This window comes from Mustelus asterias, chromosome 1 (assembly GCF_964213995.1).
Source record: "Mustelus asterias chromosome 1, sMusAst1.hap1.1, whole genome shotgun sequence".
Taxonomy (NCBI): domain Eukaryota; kingdom Metazoa; phylum Chordata; class Chondrichthyes; order Carcharhiniformes; family Triakidae; genus Mustelus; species Mustelus asterias.
In genome coordinates, this window is record NC_135801.1 from 189,418,128 (window position 1) to 189,439,508 (window position 21,381).

The following is a 21,381-nucleotide window of genomic DNA, read 5'->3' on the forward strand; positions in this document are numbered from 1 at the left end:
AAAGAAACAAAGAGAGAATCCAGGATTCTTGGCCTCACCCAAGAAATGTGGCACCTCAATCTTATGGACTGTCTTGGGATCCTTCCCCAGCCCAGGGGTCTCAGCTTTGCATAGCTTCCTAAAGTGTCCTAGGTGGTGGCAGTTGAAAGAATGAACCAGATTGGACATTGCTATCGCCTGTAAGGTCATTTGGTTCCACAGAGTTGACATGGTCTCCCGCCATCTTGTTGTCAGCTTGGGTATTGCCTTCCTTGGCCTGGAGTCCCATTTGCCACTTTACTGGCTTACTCACTGGACAGTTGGGATTGGTCAGTCCCATGGCATGCTTATACCATGTAAAATAAATGTTATTAATGGATCTTATATTGTTCTAACTGTTTGGATGGCCTTTTCGAGAGTCAGATCTTTCTTGGTGTGTAATATGTCCGAAAGGACATCATCTGTCACTCCGGCAACAATTCTGAACCTTATCAGTTCTGACTCAAGGTCACTGTCATCGTGGCCTTCAGCCAATCTGTATAATCAATTTATAAAAAAGTCAAGACCACAAGAAACTACAAAGAGCCGTGAATGAAGCCCAGTCCATCGCACAAACCAGCCTTCCATCCATTAACTCTGCTGCCTCGGCAAAGCAGCCAGCATAATCATGGACCCCACACACCCCGGACATTCTCTCTTCCACCTTCTTACATCAGGAAAAAGATACAAAAATCTGAAGTCACTTATCAACTGACTCAAGAACAGCTTCTTCCCTGCTGCCATCAGACTTTTGAATGGACCTACCTGATATTAAGTTGATCTTTCTCTACACCTTAGCTGTGACTGTAACATGACATTCTGCACTCTCTCCTTTCCTGCTCTATGAACGGTATGTTTTGTCTGTATAGCGCACAAGAAACAATACTTTTCACTGTATGGTAATACATGTGACAATAATAAATCAAATCAAATCAAACCAACCGGTTCTCCAGTCTGTTGGAGACATTTATCGAATTTCACTGTCTCTCAACTTGTCTTGCTTTTTAGATTAAACTATATATTGAATGATTTTTGAATTTATCAAATTTATCTTGAGGATTTGTTTACAATAATGTTTCACAATAATATCATCGACGATCAGACCGACTGAATAACGTAGTGTATTCGCTTATTTAGCTCCTTTTTGTTTATTCATTTGAGGGACATGGGCGTCGCTGTCTGGCCAGCATTTATTGCCCATCCCCAGTTGCCTTTGGAGGGCAGTTGAGAGTCAACCACATTGCTGTGACTCTGGAGTCAAACGTAGGCCAGACCAGGTAAGGAGGGCAGATTTCCTTCCCTAAAGGACATCAGTGAGCCAGATGGGTTTTTCTGACAATCGACAATGGTTTCATGGTCATCAGTAGATGCTTAATTCCAGATTTTTCTGCCGGGGATTCGAACCCGGGTCCCCAGAACATTAGCTGAGTTTCTGGATTAATAGTCTAGCGATGATACCACTAGGCCATTGCCTCCTCTGTCTTTATATCTAATCCTGAAGTTGTCATGTATTATAAGAATCTTTTCTGTCAAAGTCCCCAGTGTTGTATTTGGTCTGGCCCTTGGCTCAGTCTAAATTAATTGGTCCGCTAACGTTGATGTGTTGTCCGCGGTTGCTTTGAAGTTCAGGTGAGTACAGCTTTAAATGCTGTGCAGGTTCTAAAGATGTGGCCACGGTATCTATTTCTCAGAGTGTTTCTGCGGCATCAGGTTTTGGCCGGGTTCCCCTGGCGATGGCAGTCCCGATCATTTTGTCTTTAGTTTTAGGACTTGGTGGATGATGAGTCTGGGAAAGGCTGTGTAGATAGTTTGAGTCATGTTGAGATCAAAAAGGAGGAGGTTTAGGGTTCTTGAGAAACATTAAGGTAGACAAGTCCCCAGGGTCTGATGGGTTATACCCCAGAACTGAGAGAGGCAAGGGAGGAAATTGCTGGGGCCTTGAGAGAAATCTTTGTATCCTCACTGGCTACAGGGGAGGGCCCAGAAGATTGGAGAATAGCCAATGTTGTTCCTTTGTTTAAGAAGGGTAGCAAGAATAATCACTAACTTGGAGGAAGTGACGCAGATGATTGATGAGGGTAGGGCAGTGGATGTTGTCTACATGGACTTCAGTAAGGCCTTTGACAAGGTCCCTCAAGGCAGACTGGTGCAGAAGGTGAAGTCGCATGGGATCAGAAATGAGTTGGCAAGGTGGATTCAGAATTGGCTCAGTCAAAGAAGACAGAGGGTAGCAGTGGAAGGGTGCGTTTCTGAATGGAGGGCTGTGACAAGTGGCGTTCCTCAGGGATCAGTGCTGGGACCTTTGCTGTTTGTAATATATATAAATGATTTGGAGAAAAATGTAACTGGTTTGATTAGTAAGTTTACGGACGACACAAAGGTTGGTGGATTTGCTGATAGCGATGAGGACTGTCAGAGGATACAGCAGGATATAGATCGGTTGGAGACTTGGGCGGAGAGATGGCAGATGGAGTTTAATTCGGACAAATGTGAGGTAATGCATTTTGGAAGGTCGAATAAAGATAGGAAATATACAGTAAATGACTGAACCCTTAAGAGTATTAATAGGCAGAGGGATCTGGGTGTACAGGTACACAGGTCACTGAAAGTCGCAACGCAGGTGGAGAAGGTGGTCAAAAAGGCATATGGCATACTTGCTTTCATCAGCCGGGCCATTGAGTTTAAAAATTGGCAAGTCATGTTGCAGCTTTATAGAACCTTAGTTAGGCCGCCCTTGGAATATAGTGTTCAATTCTGGTTGTCAGACTACCAGAAGGATGTGGAGGCTTTGGAGAGGATACAGAAAAGATTTACCAGGATGTTGCCTGGTATGGAGGGCATTAGCTATGAGGAGAGGTTGGAGAAGCTTGGTTTGTTCTCACTGGAACGACGGAGGTTGAGGGGCGACCTGATAAAAGACTACAAGATTATGAGGGGCATGGACAGAGTGGATAGTCAGAAACTTTTTCCCAGGGTGGGAGATTCGATTACGAGGGGCAAAGGTTTAAGGTGCGAGGGGCAAGGTTTAAAGGAGATGTATGAGGCAGATTTTTTACACAGAGGGGGTGGGTGCCTGGAACTCATTGCTGGGAGAGGCAGTGGAAGCGGATACGGTAGTGACTTTTAAGGGGCGTCTTGACAAATACATGAATGGGATGGGAATAGAGGGATATGATCCTTGGAAGGGTAGGAGGTTTTAGTTCAGGCGGGCAGCATGGTTGGTGCAGGTTTGGAGGGCTGAAGGGCCTGTTCCTGTCTATAATTTTCTTTGTTTTGTTGGATTTGTGCAGCAGTTTACTCAGTCAACTATTCTCGGTTTTCGGTGTGATATCGGAGGATTTTCAGGTTTTTTTCTGCAGTGGATTCCTGACTTTGGCCAGAGAATTTTAAACCTTCCAGTGCATTCTTTTTTACAATGAGCACGGCCACCGTGTGGATTCTGAACCCAGGCTGCCTGTGCTGCTTTAATGCGAACATAGAGTTACACAGTGCAGAAGGAGGCCATTTGGCCCATCGGGTCTGCACCAACTTTCCGACATAGCATCTTACTCAGCACTGCCCCCACGTTTTCCCCGTAAGCCAACCCATTTATCCCACTAATCCCCCTACAGTGTGGAAGAAGGCCACTTGGCCCATCGGGTCTGCACCGACTCTCCGACAGAGCATCTTACCCAGTCCCTATACCCATATCCTCACATAGTTACCCTGCTAATCCACCTAGCCTACACATCTTGAGGCACTATGGGGCAATTTAGCATGGCCAATCCACCTAACCAGCACATCTTTCGACAGTGGAAGGAAACCGGAGCAGTCGGAGGAAACCCACACAGACACGGGGGAGAAAGTGCAGACTCTGCACAGACAGTGACCCAAACCGGGAATCGAACCCGGGTCCCTGGCACTGTGAGGCAGCAGTGCTAACCACTGTGCCACCGTGCCGCCCATTTTTCAGAGTTCCTGCGGCGTCAGGTTTTGGCGGGCTCTTCCGGCCATGGCAGTCCCGGCCATTTTGTCTTTAGTTTTGTGCAGCAGTTACTCAGTCGACTATTCTGGGCCATTCCCTGCGATATTGGAGGAATTTCAGGTGTTTTACAGTGGATTCCTGGCTTTAACCGGAAGATTTTAAACCGTCCAGTTCATTCTTTATTACAATGAGCACAGCTGCCCTGTGCGTGCTGAACCCAGGCGGCCTGCGCTGCTTTCACACAAACATATCTAAATTAGAAGCAGGAGTAGGCCACTCGGCCCTTCGAGCCTGCTCCGCCATTCAATAAGAACATGGCTCATCCAATTGGAACCTCGGGCTTACATTCCTGCCAACCCCCGATAACCTTTCACCCCCTTAAAATATTCTGCTCTGCTTCCATTGCCTTTTGAGGAAGAGAGTTCCAAAGACTCACGATTCTGAGAGAAAATAATTCTCCTCATCTCTGCCTTAAATGGTCAACCTTATTTTTACAACAATGGCCTCGAGAGCGAGACTCTTTGACAAGAGAGGATACGGTGGCACAGTGGTTAGCACTGCTGCCTCACAGCGCCAGGGACCCGGGTTCAATCCTGGCCTCGGGTCACTGTCTGTGTGGAGTTTGCACATTCTCCCCCTGTCTGCACGGGTTTCCTCCGGGTGCTCCGGTTTCCCTCCACAGTCCAAAGATGTGCGAGTTAGGTTGATTGGCAATAGTAAATGCATGGTGTTACAGGGACAGAATGGTCCTGGGTGGGATGTTCTTTCGGAGAGTCGGTGCAGACTCAATGGGCCAAATGGTATCTTTCTGCCTTTCTGCTCTCAGTTCTGCTTTCGAGCTTCTTTCAGGACAGATACAGCATGGGATTAGATGCAGAGTAAAGCTCCCTCACACTGTAGATGGTACTGTTTCCCAGTCCCGCATTATCACTTGCTGTGCCAGATACCCTGTGATGCACTGTTCTTGGAGTATTTAATCAGACACTATAAAATCATAGAATCATTACAGTGCAGAAGGAAACCATTCGATAAAGCGAGAGTTTTATTCTGTATCTAACCCCGTGCTGTACTTGTCCTGGGAGTGTTTGATGGGGACAGTGTAGCGAGAGTTTTATTCTGTATCTAACCCCGTGCTGTACCTGTCCTGGGAGTGTTTGATGGGGACAGTGTAGAGGGAGCTTTACTCTGTATCTCACCCTGTGCTGTACCTGTCCTGGGAGTGTTTGATGGGAATAGTGTAGATGGAGTTTTACACTGCAGCTAATCCTGTGCTGTGCCTGTCCCAGGAGTGTTTGATGGGACAGTGTAGAGGTAGCTTTACTCTGTATCTAACCCCGCGCTGTACCTGTCCTGGGAATGTTTGATGGGACAATGTAGAGGGAGCTTTACTCTGTATCTAATCCCATGCTCTACCTGTCCTGGGGTGTTTGATGGGGACAGTGTAGAGGGAGCTTTACTTTGTATCTAACCCTGTGCTGTACCTGTCCTGGGAATATTTGATGGAGACAGTGTAGAGGGAGCTTTACTTTGTATCTAACCCTATGCTGTACCTGTCCTGTGAGTGTTTGATGGGAGTCATGATGTGGAGATGCCAGCGTTGGACTGGGGTAAACACAGTAAGAGTTTTAACAACACCAGGTTAAAGTCCAACAGGTTTATTTGGTAGCAAATGCCATTAGCTTTCGGAGCGCTGCTCCTTCGTCAGATGGAGTGGACATCTGCTGTGCCAGTGAACATCAAAATGAGTGGTGGAGAAGCACATATCTGCAGATATCCACTCCATCTGACGAAGGAGCAGGGCTCCGAAAGCTAATGGCATTTGCTACCAAATAAACCTGTTAGACTTTAACCTGGTGTTGTTAAAATTCTTACAGTGTTTGATGGGGACAACATAGAGAGAGCTTTACTCTGTATCTAACCCCATGCTATACCAGTTCTGGGAGTGCTTGATCTGTCTTTCGGTTGGGATGTTTAAACTTAAGGCTTCATTGCTCTTTTAGGTGAAAATGTTTTACTATTTCAAAGGAGTAGGAGAGATTTCCTCTGGTGTCCTGGCCAATGTTCATTGCTCAGTCTGTGGGTGGGATTCTCCCATGCTCTCACTGCTGGAATCAATGGTGGGCAAGGGCGGAGAATATAATGGAAGGCCCAAAATCTGGTGTGAATTTACAGCAGGCTTTTGCCATGGTAGATTGGGAATCCCATTGGAGCCCAGCGTGAAATCAATTTGCTAATGAGATGCAGACAAAAACCCAACTGGAATCTTCCCCCAACGCCCGAATCTCCGCGATGCCAGTAGGGTGACACGCCAGCCCAAAATACGCCCAGACGAACATGGCGTGCACAAGCCGGGGCTTACCTGAAGAAGGCCTGGAGCTCACTCTGAATTTCAGGATGGAGGCCAGCTGTGACCCTGGAATGGGAACACCACAGCAGTGGGTGTGGAGGGAATTTCTATCAGCTGGATCTTCCAGCCTCAGTGTCTTCGTGGAGGTCCACCTTTCAGCCTCATGATACTCCTGGACATCCAACCCCTTTCTTCAAGAGGTCCATCTTCTTTCTTCAATGATGGGTCAGTGATGTTGGGGACTGTTTAAATATGGCACCCAGATATGACAGGGGGAGACATGCCGTCAGGTCTGTCCCGCATAAAACTCCCAGATGGATAATCAATGATACTCGGGATGGAAGATAAGATGTGGTTTGCCGTCAGCCCCCTCCACAGCGGGAAACACTCCACGTATCCGGCCCCACTATAGGATTTACTCCCGGATGGAAGAATTCTTCCCAACCTCAAGAAAAAACATCGGCCGGAATTCTCCGATCCCATTCACCCGAACCACAGCCAGTGAGAATGGAGAGTTTGGCGCTCAGCCAAAACTCCATTCACTGCAGCGGGACTGGAAATTCCCAGACACAGGCGAGGTCGGAGAATCCCGACCATTATGCTCACTGGCACATTGTTGTTGGTGGGATCTTCCTGTGTACAAATCAACTGCTGTGCTTCCTACATGACAACAGTGACTGTACTTCCAAAGTACTGAATTGGCTGGAAAACATTTTGGGACATGCTGAGATCTTGCTAGGCGCTATAAAAATGCAAGTTTTTCAGATTTTCTTTTTTGATCGGACATGTGGCTAGCTGCATCAATATTGATGCAAAATGTCCTAACTGTTCTTCAGGGAAAGAAACCTTGTTATCCTGCTTGGTCTGGTCAAATGTAACTCAAGGTAATTAAGAAGGCATATGGCATGCTTGCCTTCATCAGCCGGGGCATTGAGTACAAGAGTTGGCAAATCATGTTGCAGCTATATAAAACATTAGTTAGGCCGCATTTGGATGTCGCCACAATAGTAGAAGGATGTGGAATTTTTGGACAGAATGCAAAGAAGGTTCACCAGGATATTGTCTGGTCTCGAGGGTGTTGACTATGAGGAGAGGTTGAATAAACTAGGATTGTTTTCACTGGAAAGATGGAGGCTGAGGGGAGACCTGATAGAGGTCTACAAAATTATGAGAGGCATAGACAGGGTGGACAGTCAGAAGTTTTTTCCCAGGGTGGAAGTGTCAATTACAAGGGGGCACAGGTTCAAAGTGAGAGGGGGAAAGTTTAAGGGAGATGTGCGGGGGAGGTTTTTCACGCAGAGAATGGTGGGTGCCTGGAACACGCTGCCAGAGGAGGTGGTGGAAGCAGGTACATTAGCAAGATTCAAGAGGGATCTGGATGGGTACATGAATAGGGAGGGAATAGAGGGATACGGACCAAGTAAGGGCAGAAGGTTTTTTTTTAGTTTAAACTTAAGTTTATTTATTAGTGTCACAAGTCGGCTTACATTAACACTGCAATGAAGTTACTGTGAAAATCCCCGAGTCACCACACTCCAGCCCCTGTTCGGGTACACTGAGGGAGAATTTAGCATGGCCAATGCAGCCAACCAGCATTTCTTTCGGACTTGAGTCTGAAAGTCTTTAGTGAGGGCATCATGATCGGCATGGGGTCGGAGGGCCAAAGGGCTGCTCCTGTGCTGTACTTTATTTTGTTTGCTCTTTGTTCTTGTTCTTTGTTCTAGTCACCTCAGTGCCCTCAGTGGGTAACTGGAGATGGGTAATAAATGCTGATTTGTCCACATCCTGGGAGCAAATTAAAGATTACATATTAAAGATTTCAGTGCAGGCCTAATCTGTCCAAGAGGAGCAAAAGTGGCGTTAATTAATTAAAGGATGACCGTGATGTGTTGCACAACTTACTCTAAGTCATCGTACATAGAGCCGTACAGCACAGTCCAAAGATGTGCGGGTTAGGTTGATTGGCCATGCTAAAAATTGCCCTTAGTGTCCTGAGATGCGTAGGTTAGAGGGATTAGCGGTTAAATATGTGGGGATATGGGGGTAGGGCCTGGGTGGGATTGTGGTCGGTGCAGACTCGATGGGCCGAATGGCCCTTCTGTACTGTAGGGTTTCTATGATTTCTATGATGAGCACAGAAAGGCCCTTCAGCCCATCGAGTCTGCACTGTCTATAACTACCACTAAAGCTGTAAGTGACAAACTGTGGCCTCCCAAGGGGCTAGATTGAGCTTCTTAGTAATAATTGGCAGTCAACCAGAGACCGCACGCCCCTCACCGCCCCATCCCCCTACCTTGCTCCCCTCGACCCCCTCCCCCGCCCCCCCCACACCCCCACCCCCCCCCCCCCCCACCCCCCCCACCGCCCCCCCACAGCACCCTTGAATGTGGCATGTAAATAGTGCAAGCGGCTTGCCCAGTGACTGTGTGCCAAAACAAATGAGGATCACTTCTCACACTCTCAGCATGCTCAGTTCTCACAAGGAGTCGGCTGGCAGCTCGAGGCCACCTAGGGAGGAGTTCTTTAGAAAAGAGAAGAAAGTAAATCGCCTCAATTGCTCAACGTGAGTTTCAGCCAGGCTCTCTCACATTGTTGTGCCAGGGATCAGGCCTCAGCGGCCTAAAGGTCAGGCTTCTGCATTAATGTGAGCCTGACGCAGCACAGAAAGCCAAGACAATACATTGATTAACTGGAGAGGAACTAGGTTTCACAAGAGGAGAGCAGGAGCTGCTCAGCCTCTCTTTCACAGAGTCACAGAGTAATACACAAAGAGGCCATTCATCCCATTCCACCTGCGGCAGCCCTCTGAAAGAGCTGTCTGATCAAACCTACCTCCTTCCTGTCCAGCAAAACTTTCCTTTTCAAGCCTTTATCCCGACCTTTTTTCGAAATTATGAGCGAACCTGCTTCCACCTTTCTTTCAGGCAGGCCTGACTTGGAAATATATCGTCGTTCCTTCGCAGTCACTGGGTCAAGATCCTGGAATTCCCTCCCTCACGCCATTGTGGGTTAATGCACAGAACATGGACGGCAGCGATTCAAGAAGGCAGCTCACCACCACCTTCTCAAGGGCAACGAGGGATGGGCAATAAATGCTGGCCAGCCAGCGACCTCCATGTCCTATGAATGAATTTTTTAAAAAGTGCTTTCCAGATCATAACCTTTTACATTAAGCGTTCCTTTATATAGGGGTTTTGTGGGAGTGTTTATTTGTGCACTGGTTACAATCAGGAGAACAATGGAGGACTTTCCCTTCTGTCTCCATTTTCGAAATGGATCCTAAATGTCATAATGTCATTAATTAATTAAAGCAAGTGGTTTTTTTTTATCAATACATTTAGTAAAGTTTATTTATTAGTCACAAGTAAGGCTTACATTAACACTGCAATGAAGTCACTGTGAAGTTCCCCTTTATGGGATGTGGGCGTGGCTGGCTAGATCAACATATAAGATTATGAAGGGAATAGATAAGATAGAAGCAGGGAAGTTGTTTCCACTGGCGGGTGAAACTAGAACTAGGGGGCATAGCCTCAAAGTACGGGGAAGCAGATTTAGGACTGAGTTGGGGAGGAACTTCTTCACACAAAGGGTTGTGAATCTGTGGAATTCCCTGCCCACTTGAGGCTACCTCATTGAATGTTTTTAAGGCAAGCATAGATAAATTTTTGAACAGTAAAGGAATTAAGGGTCATGGTGAGCGGGCGGGTAAGTAGAGCTGAGTCCACAAAAATATCAGCCATGATCTTAGTGAATGGCGGAGCAGGCTCGAGGGGTCGGATGGCCTACTCCTGCTCCTAGTTCTTATGTTAAAATTTATTGTCCATCCTTCAGAAGGTGGCGGTGAGCTGCCTTCTTGAGCCCTGAGATGCAGGTACACCCACAGACCTATTAGGGAGGGAATTCCAGGATTTTGACCGAGTAGCAATGAAGGAACGGCGAAATATTTGCAAGTCAGGGTGATGAGTGGCTTGGAGGGGAACCTGCAGGTGGTGGTGTTTCCAGGTAGCTGCTGCTCTTGTCCGTCTAGATGGTAGTGTTCATGGATTTGGAAGGTGCTACCTTAGGAGCCTTGGTGAGGCCCTACAGTCAATGTACATGGTGAAAACGTGCAGTGTGCATGTTCTTCCCGTGTCTCCATGGGTTTCCTCTGGGTGCTCCGATTTCTTTCCATAGTCCAAAGATGTGCAGGTTAGGTGGATTGACCGTGCTAAATTGTCCCTTTGTGAATTAGCATGGTAAATAGGGCCTGGGTGAGATTGATGTCAGTGCAAGCTCAATGGGCCGAATGGCCTCTTTCTGCAATGTATTCTATGATTCTATCATCTTGTCGATGGTACTCGTGGCTGCTACTGTTCATCGGTGGTGAAGGGAGCGATTGCTTGTGGAAGGGGGAGCAATCAAGTAGGCTGCTTTGTCCTGGATGGTGTTGAGCTTCTTGAGTGTTGTTGGAACTCATCAAGGCAAGTGGGGAGTATTCCATCACACTGCTGACTTGCGCCTTTTCAACTGTAGACACACTTTGTGGGGGGGAGGGTTCAGGAAGTGAGTTACTCACTGCAGGATTCCTAAACTTGGACTTACTCTGGTAGCGACAGTATTTATATGGCTGGACAAGTTCAGTTTTTGGTCAATGGTAACCCCCAAAATATTAATAGTGGGAGATTCAGCAATGGTAATACCATTGCATGTCAGGGGATATGGTTCAATCCTCTCTTGTTGGAGATGGTCATTGCCTGGCACTTACGTGGCGCCAATGTTACTTGCCACTTGTCAGCCCAAGTCTGGATATCATCCAGCTTTTGCTGTATTGGGACATGAACTGCTTCAGTATCTGAGGAGTCGCGAATGGTGCTGAACATTGTTCAATCACCAGCGAACATCCCCACTTCTGACCTTCTGATGGAGGGAAGGTCATTGATGAAACCGCTGAAAATGGTTGGGCCTACCCTGGAGGAACTCCTTATTACATGAAAGGCACAATATAAATATAAGTTGTTGGTATTGCTGTTGCTATTCTCTTTGGCCAGGTTTTGTGCCACCTGTTCTGTTATTTCTTTTCATGTTTGCTGTTGGATTTTGTCTGATAATGCTCCTGATGTTTAAGTACATGAAAGGCGCTATATAAATGCAAGCTGTTGTCATTCAGGAGGAGCTGTTAGTTTCTTTGGCAAGTTTCTTGTGTAAGTAATCAGCGTATTTCAATGGAAGTATTTGGGTGGCCATCCCAAACTCTTTGAAACCAAAGACTGCATTCCTGTCAGGTTTTGGGAATGGTTCATGCTGGGAAATAAATTAGGCCAGAGGATGCCAGAACGTTTGAGAATCTTTCACAGGAGGAAAGTTCTCACTTCAACACGTCCACAGGACTTCGTGGAATTTCATTTTTGTTTTTAAAGTTTATTTATTAGTGTCACAAGTAGGTGTACATTAACACTGCAATGAAGTTACTGTGAAAATCCCCTAGTCGCCACACTCCGGCACCTGATCGGGTACACTGAGGAAAGATTTAACATCTTTAGGACTGTGGGAGAAAACCCACCCAGAGAAGAACGTGCAGACTCCGTACAGACAGTGACCCAAGTTGGGGATCAAACCTCGTGGTTTTTGGGGGTTACCATTGATTACTGTCCCACCCTGCCACCCACACTGCTATTTTTGGAAGCTTGCGAGGTGAAAACTGGTTGTCACGTCTCTTACGCTGCAACAGTAACTGAACCCTTCTGGCTATCTCTGATATCCTTCCTAAAGAATGGCACCTAGAGTTGTGACCTTCCAGCATTCGGATGGCAAAGGCTGTGCCATTTGGAGAGAAGAGATAGTACTGAGGAACAGGCTTACAACACAATGGATGGCACAGTGGCACAGCGGTTAGCACTGCTGCCTCACAGCGCCAGGGACCTGAGTTCGATTCCGGCCTCGGGTGACTGTCTGTGTGGAGTCTGCACATTCTCCCCATGTCTGCATGGGTTTCCTCCGGGTACTCCGGTTTCCTCTCAAAGTCTGAAATTCGTGCTGGTTAGGTGCATTGGCCATGCTAAATTCTTTCTCAGTGTAACCGAACGGGCACCGGAGTGTGGTGAATAGAGGATCTTTACAGTAATTTCATTGCAGTGTTAAGCCTACTTGTGACTAATAAATAAACTTTAATAATTTACTTTTAGCTTGTTGAAATGGGGGCTTGGTAATGTCTTGGTAATGTTACTGGACTAGGAACCCAGAGGCCAGAACTAATGCTCCAGACGCCAGCCGGAAGTTTCTGGTTTGCCCATGGCAAGAATCGTGAGCGGCACGGAAAATCTGACTGACCGGCCAATGGTCAGTTGGCTTTGGGTAGGAATTTTCCATCCCAAAGCGGGCAACAGCAGGACAGGAAGTTCCGGCAACCAGGTTCAAATCCCACCATGGCAGCTGGTGGAATTTAACCTCACTTGAATGAGTACCTCTGAAACAAAAAGCAAGTGTCAGTTGTGTTGGCAGTGAAACTACCAGATTGGTGTAAAACAACATGAATGTTTCGGGAAGGAAATCATAGAAATCATAGAAACCCTACAGTACAGAAAGAGGCCATTCGGCCCATCGAGTCTGCACCGACCAAACTCCCACCAGGCCCTACCCCCATATCCCTACATATTTTCCCCACTAATCCCGCTAACCTACACATCCCAGGACACTAAGGGCAATTTTTATCATGGCCAATCAACCTAACGCGCACATCTTTGGACTGTGGGAGGAAACCGGAGCACCCGGAGGAAACCCACGCAGACACGAGGAGAATGTGCAAACTCCACACAGACAGTGACCCGAGCCGGGAATCGAACCCAGGTCCCTGGAGCTGTGAAGCAGCAGTGCTAACCACTGTGCTACCGTGCCGCCCCCAAATCTGCCACCCTTACCCAGACTTGCTTCCAACTCCAGACCTACAGCAATGTACTTGACTGCCATCAGAAGGTTGAGGCAGTGGTGTAATGGTGTTGTCATTGGGTTAGTAATCCAGGGACCCAGGTTGGGTTGGCGATGGTGTAGTTGTATTATCGCTAATCCAGAATTTGTTCTGGGGCCTGGATTTGTCATTGGACCAGTAATCCAAGGACCCATGTTGAGGTGGCGATGGCCTAGTGGTGTTATCGCTAGACTATTAATCCAGAAAGTCGGCGAATGTTCTGGGGGACCCGAGATCGAATCCCACCACGGCAGATGGTGGAATTTGAATTCAATAAAAAATATCTGGAATTAAGTATCTACTGATGACCCTGAAACCATTGTCGATTGTCGGAAAAACCCATCTGATTCACTGATGTCCTTTAGGGAAGGAAATCTGTCATCCATACCGGGTCTGGCCTACATGTGACTCCAGAGCCACAGCAATGTGGTTGACTCTCAACTGCCCTCGGGAAACTAGGGAAGGGCAATAAATGCTGGCCCAGCCAGCGACGCCCATGTCCCACAAATGAATAAAAAATAAATTTGGAATTAGGAATCTACTGATGATCATGAAAGCATTGTCAATTGGCGGGAAAACTAACCCGGTTCACTGATGTCCTTTAGGGAAGGAAATCTGCTGTCCTTACCTGGTCTGGCCTACATGAGACTCCAGAGCCACAGCAATGTGGTTAACTCTCAATTGCCCTCTCTGGGCAACTAAGGATGGGCAATGAATGCTGGTCAGCCAGCGATGCCGCATATCCCACGATTGAATAAAGAAATGAAAGACTAAAAGATAAGGATGGTGGAAAGGCTGAGGGAGGGAAGGAGCTCCACAGTTCAGAGACCCTGGGTTAGAGTGCGACTCGAAAATGAGATGATGCAACGGGCCAGTTTTAAGTTTCTCATACATAAAAATTATCGAATTTCACAGTTGTCAACATCTGCAATATGTTATTCCAGTTAAATAAAAATTGGGAATGTGTGAGGGGAAGCAACAAAAAAACTACCCTCAGCTCCAGTGAAGAGGGAGGCAAATTTAAGCATTGCCTGATTAAGTGAGATTGACTGTATAAGGAGTAATTAAAAAGAAAACACAAGAGCCTCAAACTGGCCCCAGGCACTGGAGAACAAATAAAACGGAAGAACATCCACAAGCATTTCACAAACTCCTTTATTATGAGAGCAATTCCATTAGGGGCTGAAGTTTTTTTTTATGCGTATTGCATTTCTCAAGTGAGGCGAACTTAATTAAATAAAGCCACTGGTTAATCTGTCAAAAGATCAATCAAAACAAAGAGGGGACTAACCAGAGCCACTTGGTAAGGCACTGTGAGTGACTGATAATGAAATTACTGCAAGGAAAACTCCATTACTTACATGGATTAACTGCCTGGTTACTGCTCACATTGTGCAAGAGTTTGCCAAAAGAATAAAGAAAAGATTTTCTGCGCCGTTTCATTAACTCCTTAAACGGCATTGCCACCTGAGGCTACAAGATTACACATTACAGGGCGGAATGGCACGCTCGCCTTTATTGGTCCGGGCATTGAGTACAAGAGTCAGGATGTCATGTTGCAGCTTTATAAAACTTTAGCTAGGCCGCATTTAAGAGCATTGCATTCAATTCTGGTCGCCACAATACAGGAAGGATGTGGAGGCTTTGAAGAGGGTGCAGAAGAGGTTTACCAGGATGCTGCCTGGGTTAGAGGGGATGAGGAGAGGCTGGACAAACTAGGGTTGTTTTCTCTGGAGTGGCGGAGGCTGAGGGGAGACCTGATAGAAGTCTATAAAATTATGAGAGGCATAGATAGGGTTGACAGTCAGAATCTCATTCCCAGAGTTGGAGGCCGGAATTTTATCGGCCTGCCCTGCACAGGAATAGGAGCGGATGAGAGGTGGAGCAGGAAATGGTCCGTTGAACTCGGGTGGGATTTTACGGTTTCGGGACGAGCGAGGCCATAAAATCCCACCCAAAATGTCTAATACCAGATGAGGAGGTGATGGCCTAATGGTATTATCGCTCGACTTTGAATCCAGAAACTCAGTTTATGTTGTGGGAACTCAGGCTCGAGTCCCGCAACGGCAGATGGTGAAATTTGAATTCACCAAAAGAAATCTGGAATTAAGAATCTACTGATGACCATGAAACCATCGTTGATTGTCGGAAAAACCCATCTGGTTCACTGAGGTCCTTTAAGGAAGGAAATCTGCCATCCTTACCTGGTCTGGCCTACATGTGACTCCAGAGCTCAACTGCCCTCGGGAAACTCGGGATGGGCAATAAATGCTGGCCAGCCAGCGACGCCCATGTCCCACAAATGAATAATTTAAAAAACCTAGAGGGCATGCACTTAAAGAGTGAAAGGCCAATGTTTTATGCAGAGAGTGGTGGGTGTCTGGAATGCGCTACCACGGGTGGTGGTGGAGGCAGATGTGATGGGGCATTTAAGGGGCTTTTAGATGAGCACATAAATATGCAAGGAATAGAGGGATATGGACTAAGGGCAGACAGAAGGTGGAGTCACAGGTGGACAGAGTGGTGAAGAAGGCATCCGGCATGCTTGGTTTCATCGGTCAGAACATTGAATACAGGAGTTGGGATGTCTTGTTGAAGTTGTACAAGACATTGGTAAGGCCACGCTTGGAATACTGTGTGCAATTCTGGTCACCCTATTATAGAAAGGATATTATTAAACTGGAAAGAGTGCAGAAAAGATTTACTCGGATGCTACCGGGACTTGATGGATTGAGTTATAAGTAGAGGCTGGATAGACTGGGACTTTTTTCTCTGGAGCAGAGAAGGCTGAGGGGTGATCTTATAGAGGTCTATAAAATAAAGAGGGGCATAGATCAGCTAGATAGTCAATATCTTTTCCCAAAGGTAGGGGAGTCTAAAATTAGAGGTCATAGGTTTAAGGTGAGAGGGGAGAGATACAAAAGTGTCCAGAGGGGCAATGTTTTCATGATATGGAGATGCCGGCGTTGGACTGGGGTAAACACAGTAAGAAGTTTAACAACACCAGGTTAAAGTCCAACAGGTTTATTTGGTAGTAAAAGCCACACAAGCTTTCGGAGCTCCAAGCCCCTTCTTCAGGTGAGTGGTGAGCACTCAGGTGAGCACTCACCTGAAGAAGGGGCTTGGAGCTCCGAAAGCTTGTGTGGCTTTTGCTACCAAATAAACCTGTTGGACTTTAAACTGATGTTGTTAAACTTCTTGCAATGTTTTCACACAGAGGGTGGTGAGTGTCTGGAACAAGCTGCCAGAGGTAGTAGTAGAGGCGGGTACAATTTTGTCTTTTAAAAAGCATTTAGATAGTTACATGGGTACCATGGGTATAGAGGGATATGGGCCAAATGCGGGCAATTGGGATTAGCTTACGGGTTTTAAAAAAAAAGGGCTGCATGGACAAGTTGGGCCAAAGGGCCTGCTTCCATGCTGTAAACCTCTATGTCTCTATGAGAAGGGATTAGGTTAATTTGGCATTATGTTCGGCACGACATTGTGGGCAGAAGGGCCTGTTCCTGTGCTGTACTGTTCTATGCTCTATGTTGGATCTTCGTTTTGCGATCTTGTCACAGACAAGCTGTCTCACCGTGTCCAGGAGAGTAGAACCCAGGGAAATGGACTGAATTGGAAGGAGGCTAAAATGCAAAGCTGTGGAAACTAAGGGCGGCATTTTCCAGTCCTGTGGCGTAATCCCGCCCAAAGTCAATGGACCTTTTCCTGATCCGTCAAATATTCTGTCCCGCCCGCGATGATGCCCACGGCGGAAGGGACCGGACAGTCATGCCCACTATTTCAGTGAGTGAGTGGTCACTCACGTGCAAGCAGTTAATGTTGATTCATTCAAAAGCAATCTCCCTCCGATGAGACCTCCGCACTCCTCCAATTCCCGCATTTTACACATCCCTGATTTCCATCACTCCCCCAGAACTGGCGACTGTATCTCCAGTTGCCTGGTCCCTTAGCTCTGGAATTCCCTCTCTGAACTTCCCTGCCTCCCTCGTTCTCATTCCTCCTTTAAGGATGCTCCTCAAAACTAACCGCTTTGACGTAACTCTTGGTCACTTGTCCCCGTATCTTCTTACGTGGCATCACTGACAGTTTGTGTTGGTTTACATCCCGGTGATCAACCTTGGAGCAATCTTCTACATTAAGAAGAATGAGTGTAAGTTGTTGTTGTAAGGTACATTTCTTCCAGGAAGTACCATTTTGGGATCCAGTATCTGTTTAACCCAAGGCCATGAGGTGTGGTAAGTGCAACGTGTTTGGAAGGTACTGGTGACTTTGGATCTACAGTTCCCGAAGCTCTCCACCGCTGGGGGTCTTCCTTACTTCATATTAGAATCTGTTGGTGACCAATTGGGCGACATGGTGGCACCTGCTGCCTCACAACGTCAGGGACTTGGGTTCGATTCCGGCTTGGGTCACTGTCTGTGCGGAATCTGCATGTTCTCCCCGTGCCTGCGTGGGTTTCCTCCGGGTGCTCCGGTTTCCTTCTACAGTCTGAAAGACGTGCTGGTTAGGTGCATTGGCCATGCTAAATTCTCCTTCAGTGTACCCGAATAGGCGCCGGAATGTGGCGACTGGGGGATTTTCACAGTAACTTCATTGCAATGTTAATGTAAGCCTACCTGTGACACTAATAAATATAATAAACTTTTTCAAATGACACATTTCGTATGTTCAGTTTGCCTAAAATATCCAGTGGGCATTGTTTATAGCATTGTGTATTGTCCCCATTGTCTACATCCGTCAACATCCATTTCTCAGGCAGTATCATGGAAGACAGATGAATGTATGGAATGTGGTACCCCAGGTGTGGATACCCTGTCTGGTGTGCTAAAAGTATCTCGGGCCGTAGAATAATATCATTGGTTGCTGAGCACGTTTGGATACTCAGCAGCTCTTGGCTAAGGTGCTTTTGGACAAATTTAGATGAATTCAATCAGTGTGAATAGAATTATAGAATCTCTACAGTGCAGAAGGAGGCCATTCAGCCCATTGAGTCTGCGCCGATAATCATCCCACCAGGCCTGATCCCCTCACATATTTACCGCGCTAATCCCTCTAACCTACGCATCCCAGGACACTAAGGGGCAATTTAGCATGGCCAATCAACCTAACACGCACATCTTTGGAGTGTGGGAGGAAACCGGAGCACCCGGAGGAAACCCATGCAGATACGAGGAGAATGTGCAAACTCCACACAGACAGTGACCTAAGCTGGGAATCGAACCAGGGTCCCTGGAGCTGTGAGGCAGCAGTGCTAACCACTGTGTCACCGTGCCGCACGGGGTAAAGTTTTTGAAGAAGGGACTTGCGTGGAGCATCAACGCCAGTTTGGACCTGTCGAGCTAAAAGGCATATTGGTGTGATTTAATTATGTTTTGTGTCAAAGGTTGACTATTTGTGTCCCTGACTCCTCACCCCCAGCTTGTCTTCTCTTTGCAGGTGGTCATATGCACAACGATTAATGTGGACGGTCATGTCCTGGCGGTGTCCGACAACATGTTCATCCACAACAACTCGAAACACGGGCGGAGGGCTCGGAGGCTTGACCCCTGCGAAGGTACGTCACCTCTGGAACACAGCTGCAGTACCACTCATTGCTCTCTGTTGCCTTTCGAAGGTGCTGTTCATAGAATGATAAGAACATAAGAACATAAGAAATAGGAGCAGGAGTAGGCCATCTGGCCCTTCGAGCCTGCCCCGCCATTCAACAAGATCATGGCTGATCTGAAGCGAATCAGTTCCACTTACCCGCCTGCTCCCCATAACCCCTAATTCCCTTATCGATCAGAAAACTATCTACCCGTGATTTAAACATATTCAACGAGGAAGCCTCCACCACTTCAATGGGCAGAGAATTCCAGAGATTCACTACCCTCTGAGAGAAGAAGTTCCCCCTCAACTCTGTTCTGAACCGGCCCCCACTTATTTTGAGGCTGTGCCCTCTAGTTCTGGTTTCCCTTCTCAGTGGAAAGAATCTCTCCACCTCTACCCTATCCAGCCCCTTCATTATCTTATATGTCTCTATAAGATCACCCCTCATCCTTCTAAACTCCAACGAGTACAGACCCAATCTGTTTAATCTCTCCTCATAAGCTACACCGCTCATCTCTGGTATCAACCTGGTGAACCTTCTCTGCACTCCCTCCAAGGCCAATATATCCTTTCGCAAATAAGGGGACCAAAACTGCACACAGTACTCCAGTTGCGGCCTCACCAGTGCCTTGTACAGTTGCAGCAAGACCTCCCTGCTTTTATATTCTATCCCCCTTGCGATAAAGGCCAACATTCCATTCGCCTTCTTGATCACCTGCTGCACCTGCAGACTGAGTTTTTGCGATTCGTGCACAAGGACCCCCAGGTCCCTCTGCACAGTCGCATGATGTAATTTTTCTCCATTTAAATAATATTCCAATTTACTATTATTTCTTCCAAAGTGGATAACCTCACATTTGCTAACGTTATATTCCATCTGCCAGATCCTCGCCCACTCGCTCAGCCTATCCAAATCTTTCTGCAGACTTTCCGCGTCCTCCACGCAATTCGCTTTCCCACTCACCTTCGTGTCATCAGCAAACTTGAATACCCTAGATTCAGTCCCCTCCTCCAGATCATCTATGTAAATGGTAAACAATTGAGGCCCCAGCACCGATCCCTGCGGCACGCCACTGGTCACCAGCTGCCAACCAGAAAAGCACCCATTTATCCCAACTCTCTGCTTCCTGTTAGATAGCCAATCCCCAATCCACGCCAACACCTTACCCCTAACTCCGTGTACCCCAATCTTCTGCAGCAACCTTTTGTGAGGCACCTTATCCAACACCTTCTGGAAATCTAAAAACACCACATCCACCGGTTCCCCTCTGTCAACCGCACTAGTGACATCTTCATAAAAGTCCAGTAGATTCGTCAAACACGACTTTCCCTTCATGAATCCATGCTGTGTCTGCTTGATCGAACCATTCTTATTCAGGTGCTCTGTTATTTCCTCTTTAATAATGGACTCTAGCATCTTCCCAACTACGGACGTTAAGCTAACCGGCCTGTAGTTACCCACCTTTTGTCTACTTCCTTTTTTAAACAGCGGCGTAACAGTAGCTGTTTTCCAGTCAGCCGGCACTACCCCAGAGTCCAGCGAATTTTGATAAATTACTACTAACGCATCTGCTATTACCTCAGCCATTTCTTTCAGTACCCTGGGATGCATTCCATCCGGGCCCGGGGACTTGTCTACCTTCAATCCTATTAGTCTACCAAGCACCACCTCCTTAGTAACAGTAATTGTATTAAGGACCTCCCCTCCCACCAACTCTCGATCTCTAATATTCGGCAAACTATTTGTGTCTTCCACCGTGAAGACCGACACAAAGAACTTATTTAAAGTCTCAGCCATTTCCTCGTTTTCCACTATTAAATCCCCCCTCTCATCTTCCAAGGGTCCAACATTCACTCTAGCCACTCTATTCCTTTTTATATACTTGTAAAAACTTTTACTATCATTTTTTATACTTTGAGCTAGTTTAGTTTCATAATCTATCTTTCCTTTCTTAATCGCTTTCTTAGTCGTTCTTTGTTTTTCTTTAAAGCTTTCCCAATCCACTAATTCTCCACTATTTTTGGCCACTCTGTACGCATCTGATTTTATTTTAATACTCTCCTTTACTTCCTTCGTTATCCACGTCCGGTTATCCTTTTTCTTACAGTCCTTCTTTATCACCGGAATATATTTTTGCTGAATACTTAAAAAAATCTCCTTAAAAATCCTCCACTGTTCCTCAGCTGTCCTACCTACCAGTCTGCTCGCCCAGTCTACATTAGCCAATTCCACCCTCATCCTATCGTACTCCCCTCTGTTCAAGCAGAGGACACTGGTTTGGGACCCTACTTTCTCACCCTCCATCTGTATCAGAAATTCCACCATATTATGATCACTCATCCCAAGAGGATCTTTCACAAGAAGATCCTTAATCCTACCTGTCTCATTGCACAGAACCAGATCCAAGATAGCTCGCTCTCTCGTAGGTTCTGTAACATACTGTTCAATGAAACAATCCCGACAGCATTCCAAGAACTCTTCCTCAAGCCCTCCACGTCCAATTTGAGTCGACCAATCAA

General features: G+C 46.7%; 1 protein-coding gene across 2 annotated transcripts in view; it reads left to right on the plus strand.

Moving 5' to 3' along the window:
* Positions 1-21,381, plus strand: part of LOC144500844 (transcription factor COE3-like) — a 174,934-nt gene that overhangs the window by 24,891 nt on the left and 128,662 nt on the right. For both annotated transcript variants that reach the window (XM_078224323.1, XM_078224330.1), the window contains exon 2: positions 18,709-18,826. In XM_078224323.1, coding sequence (XP_078080449.1) covers positions 18,709-18,826 — 118 coding nt within the window. The remainder of the gene's footprint in view (positions 1-18,708; positions 18,827-21,381) is intronic.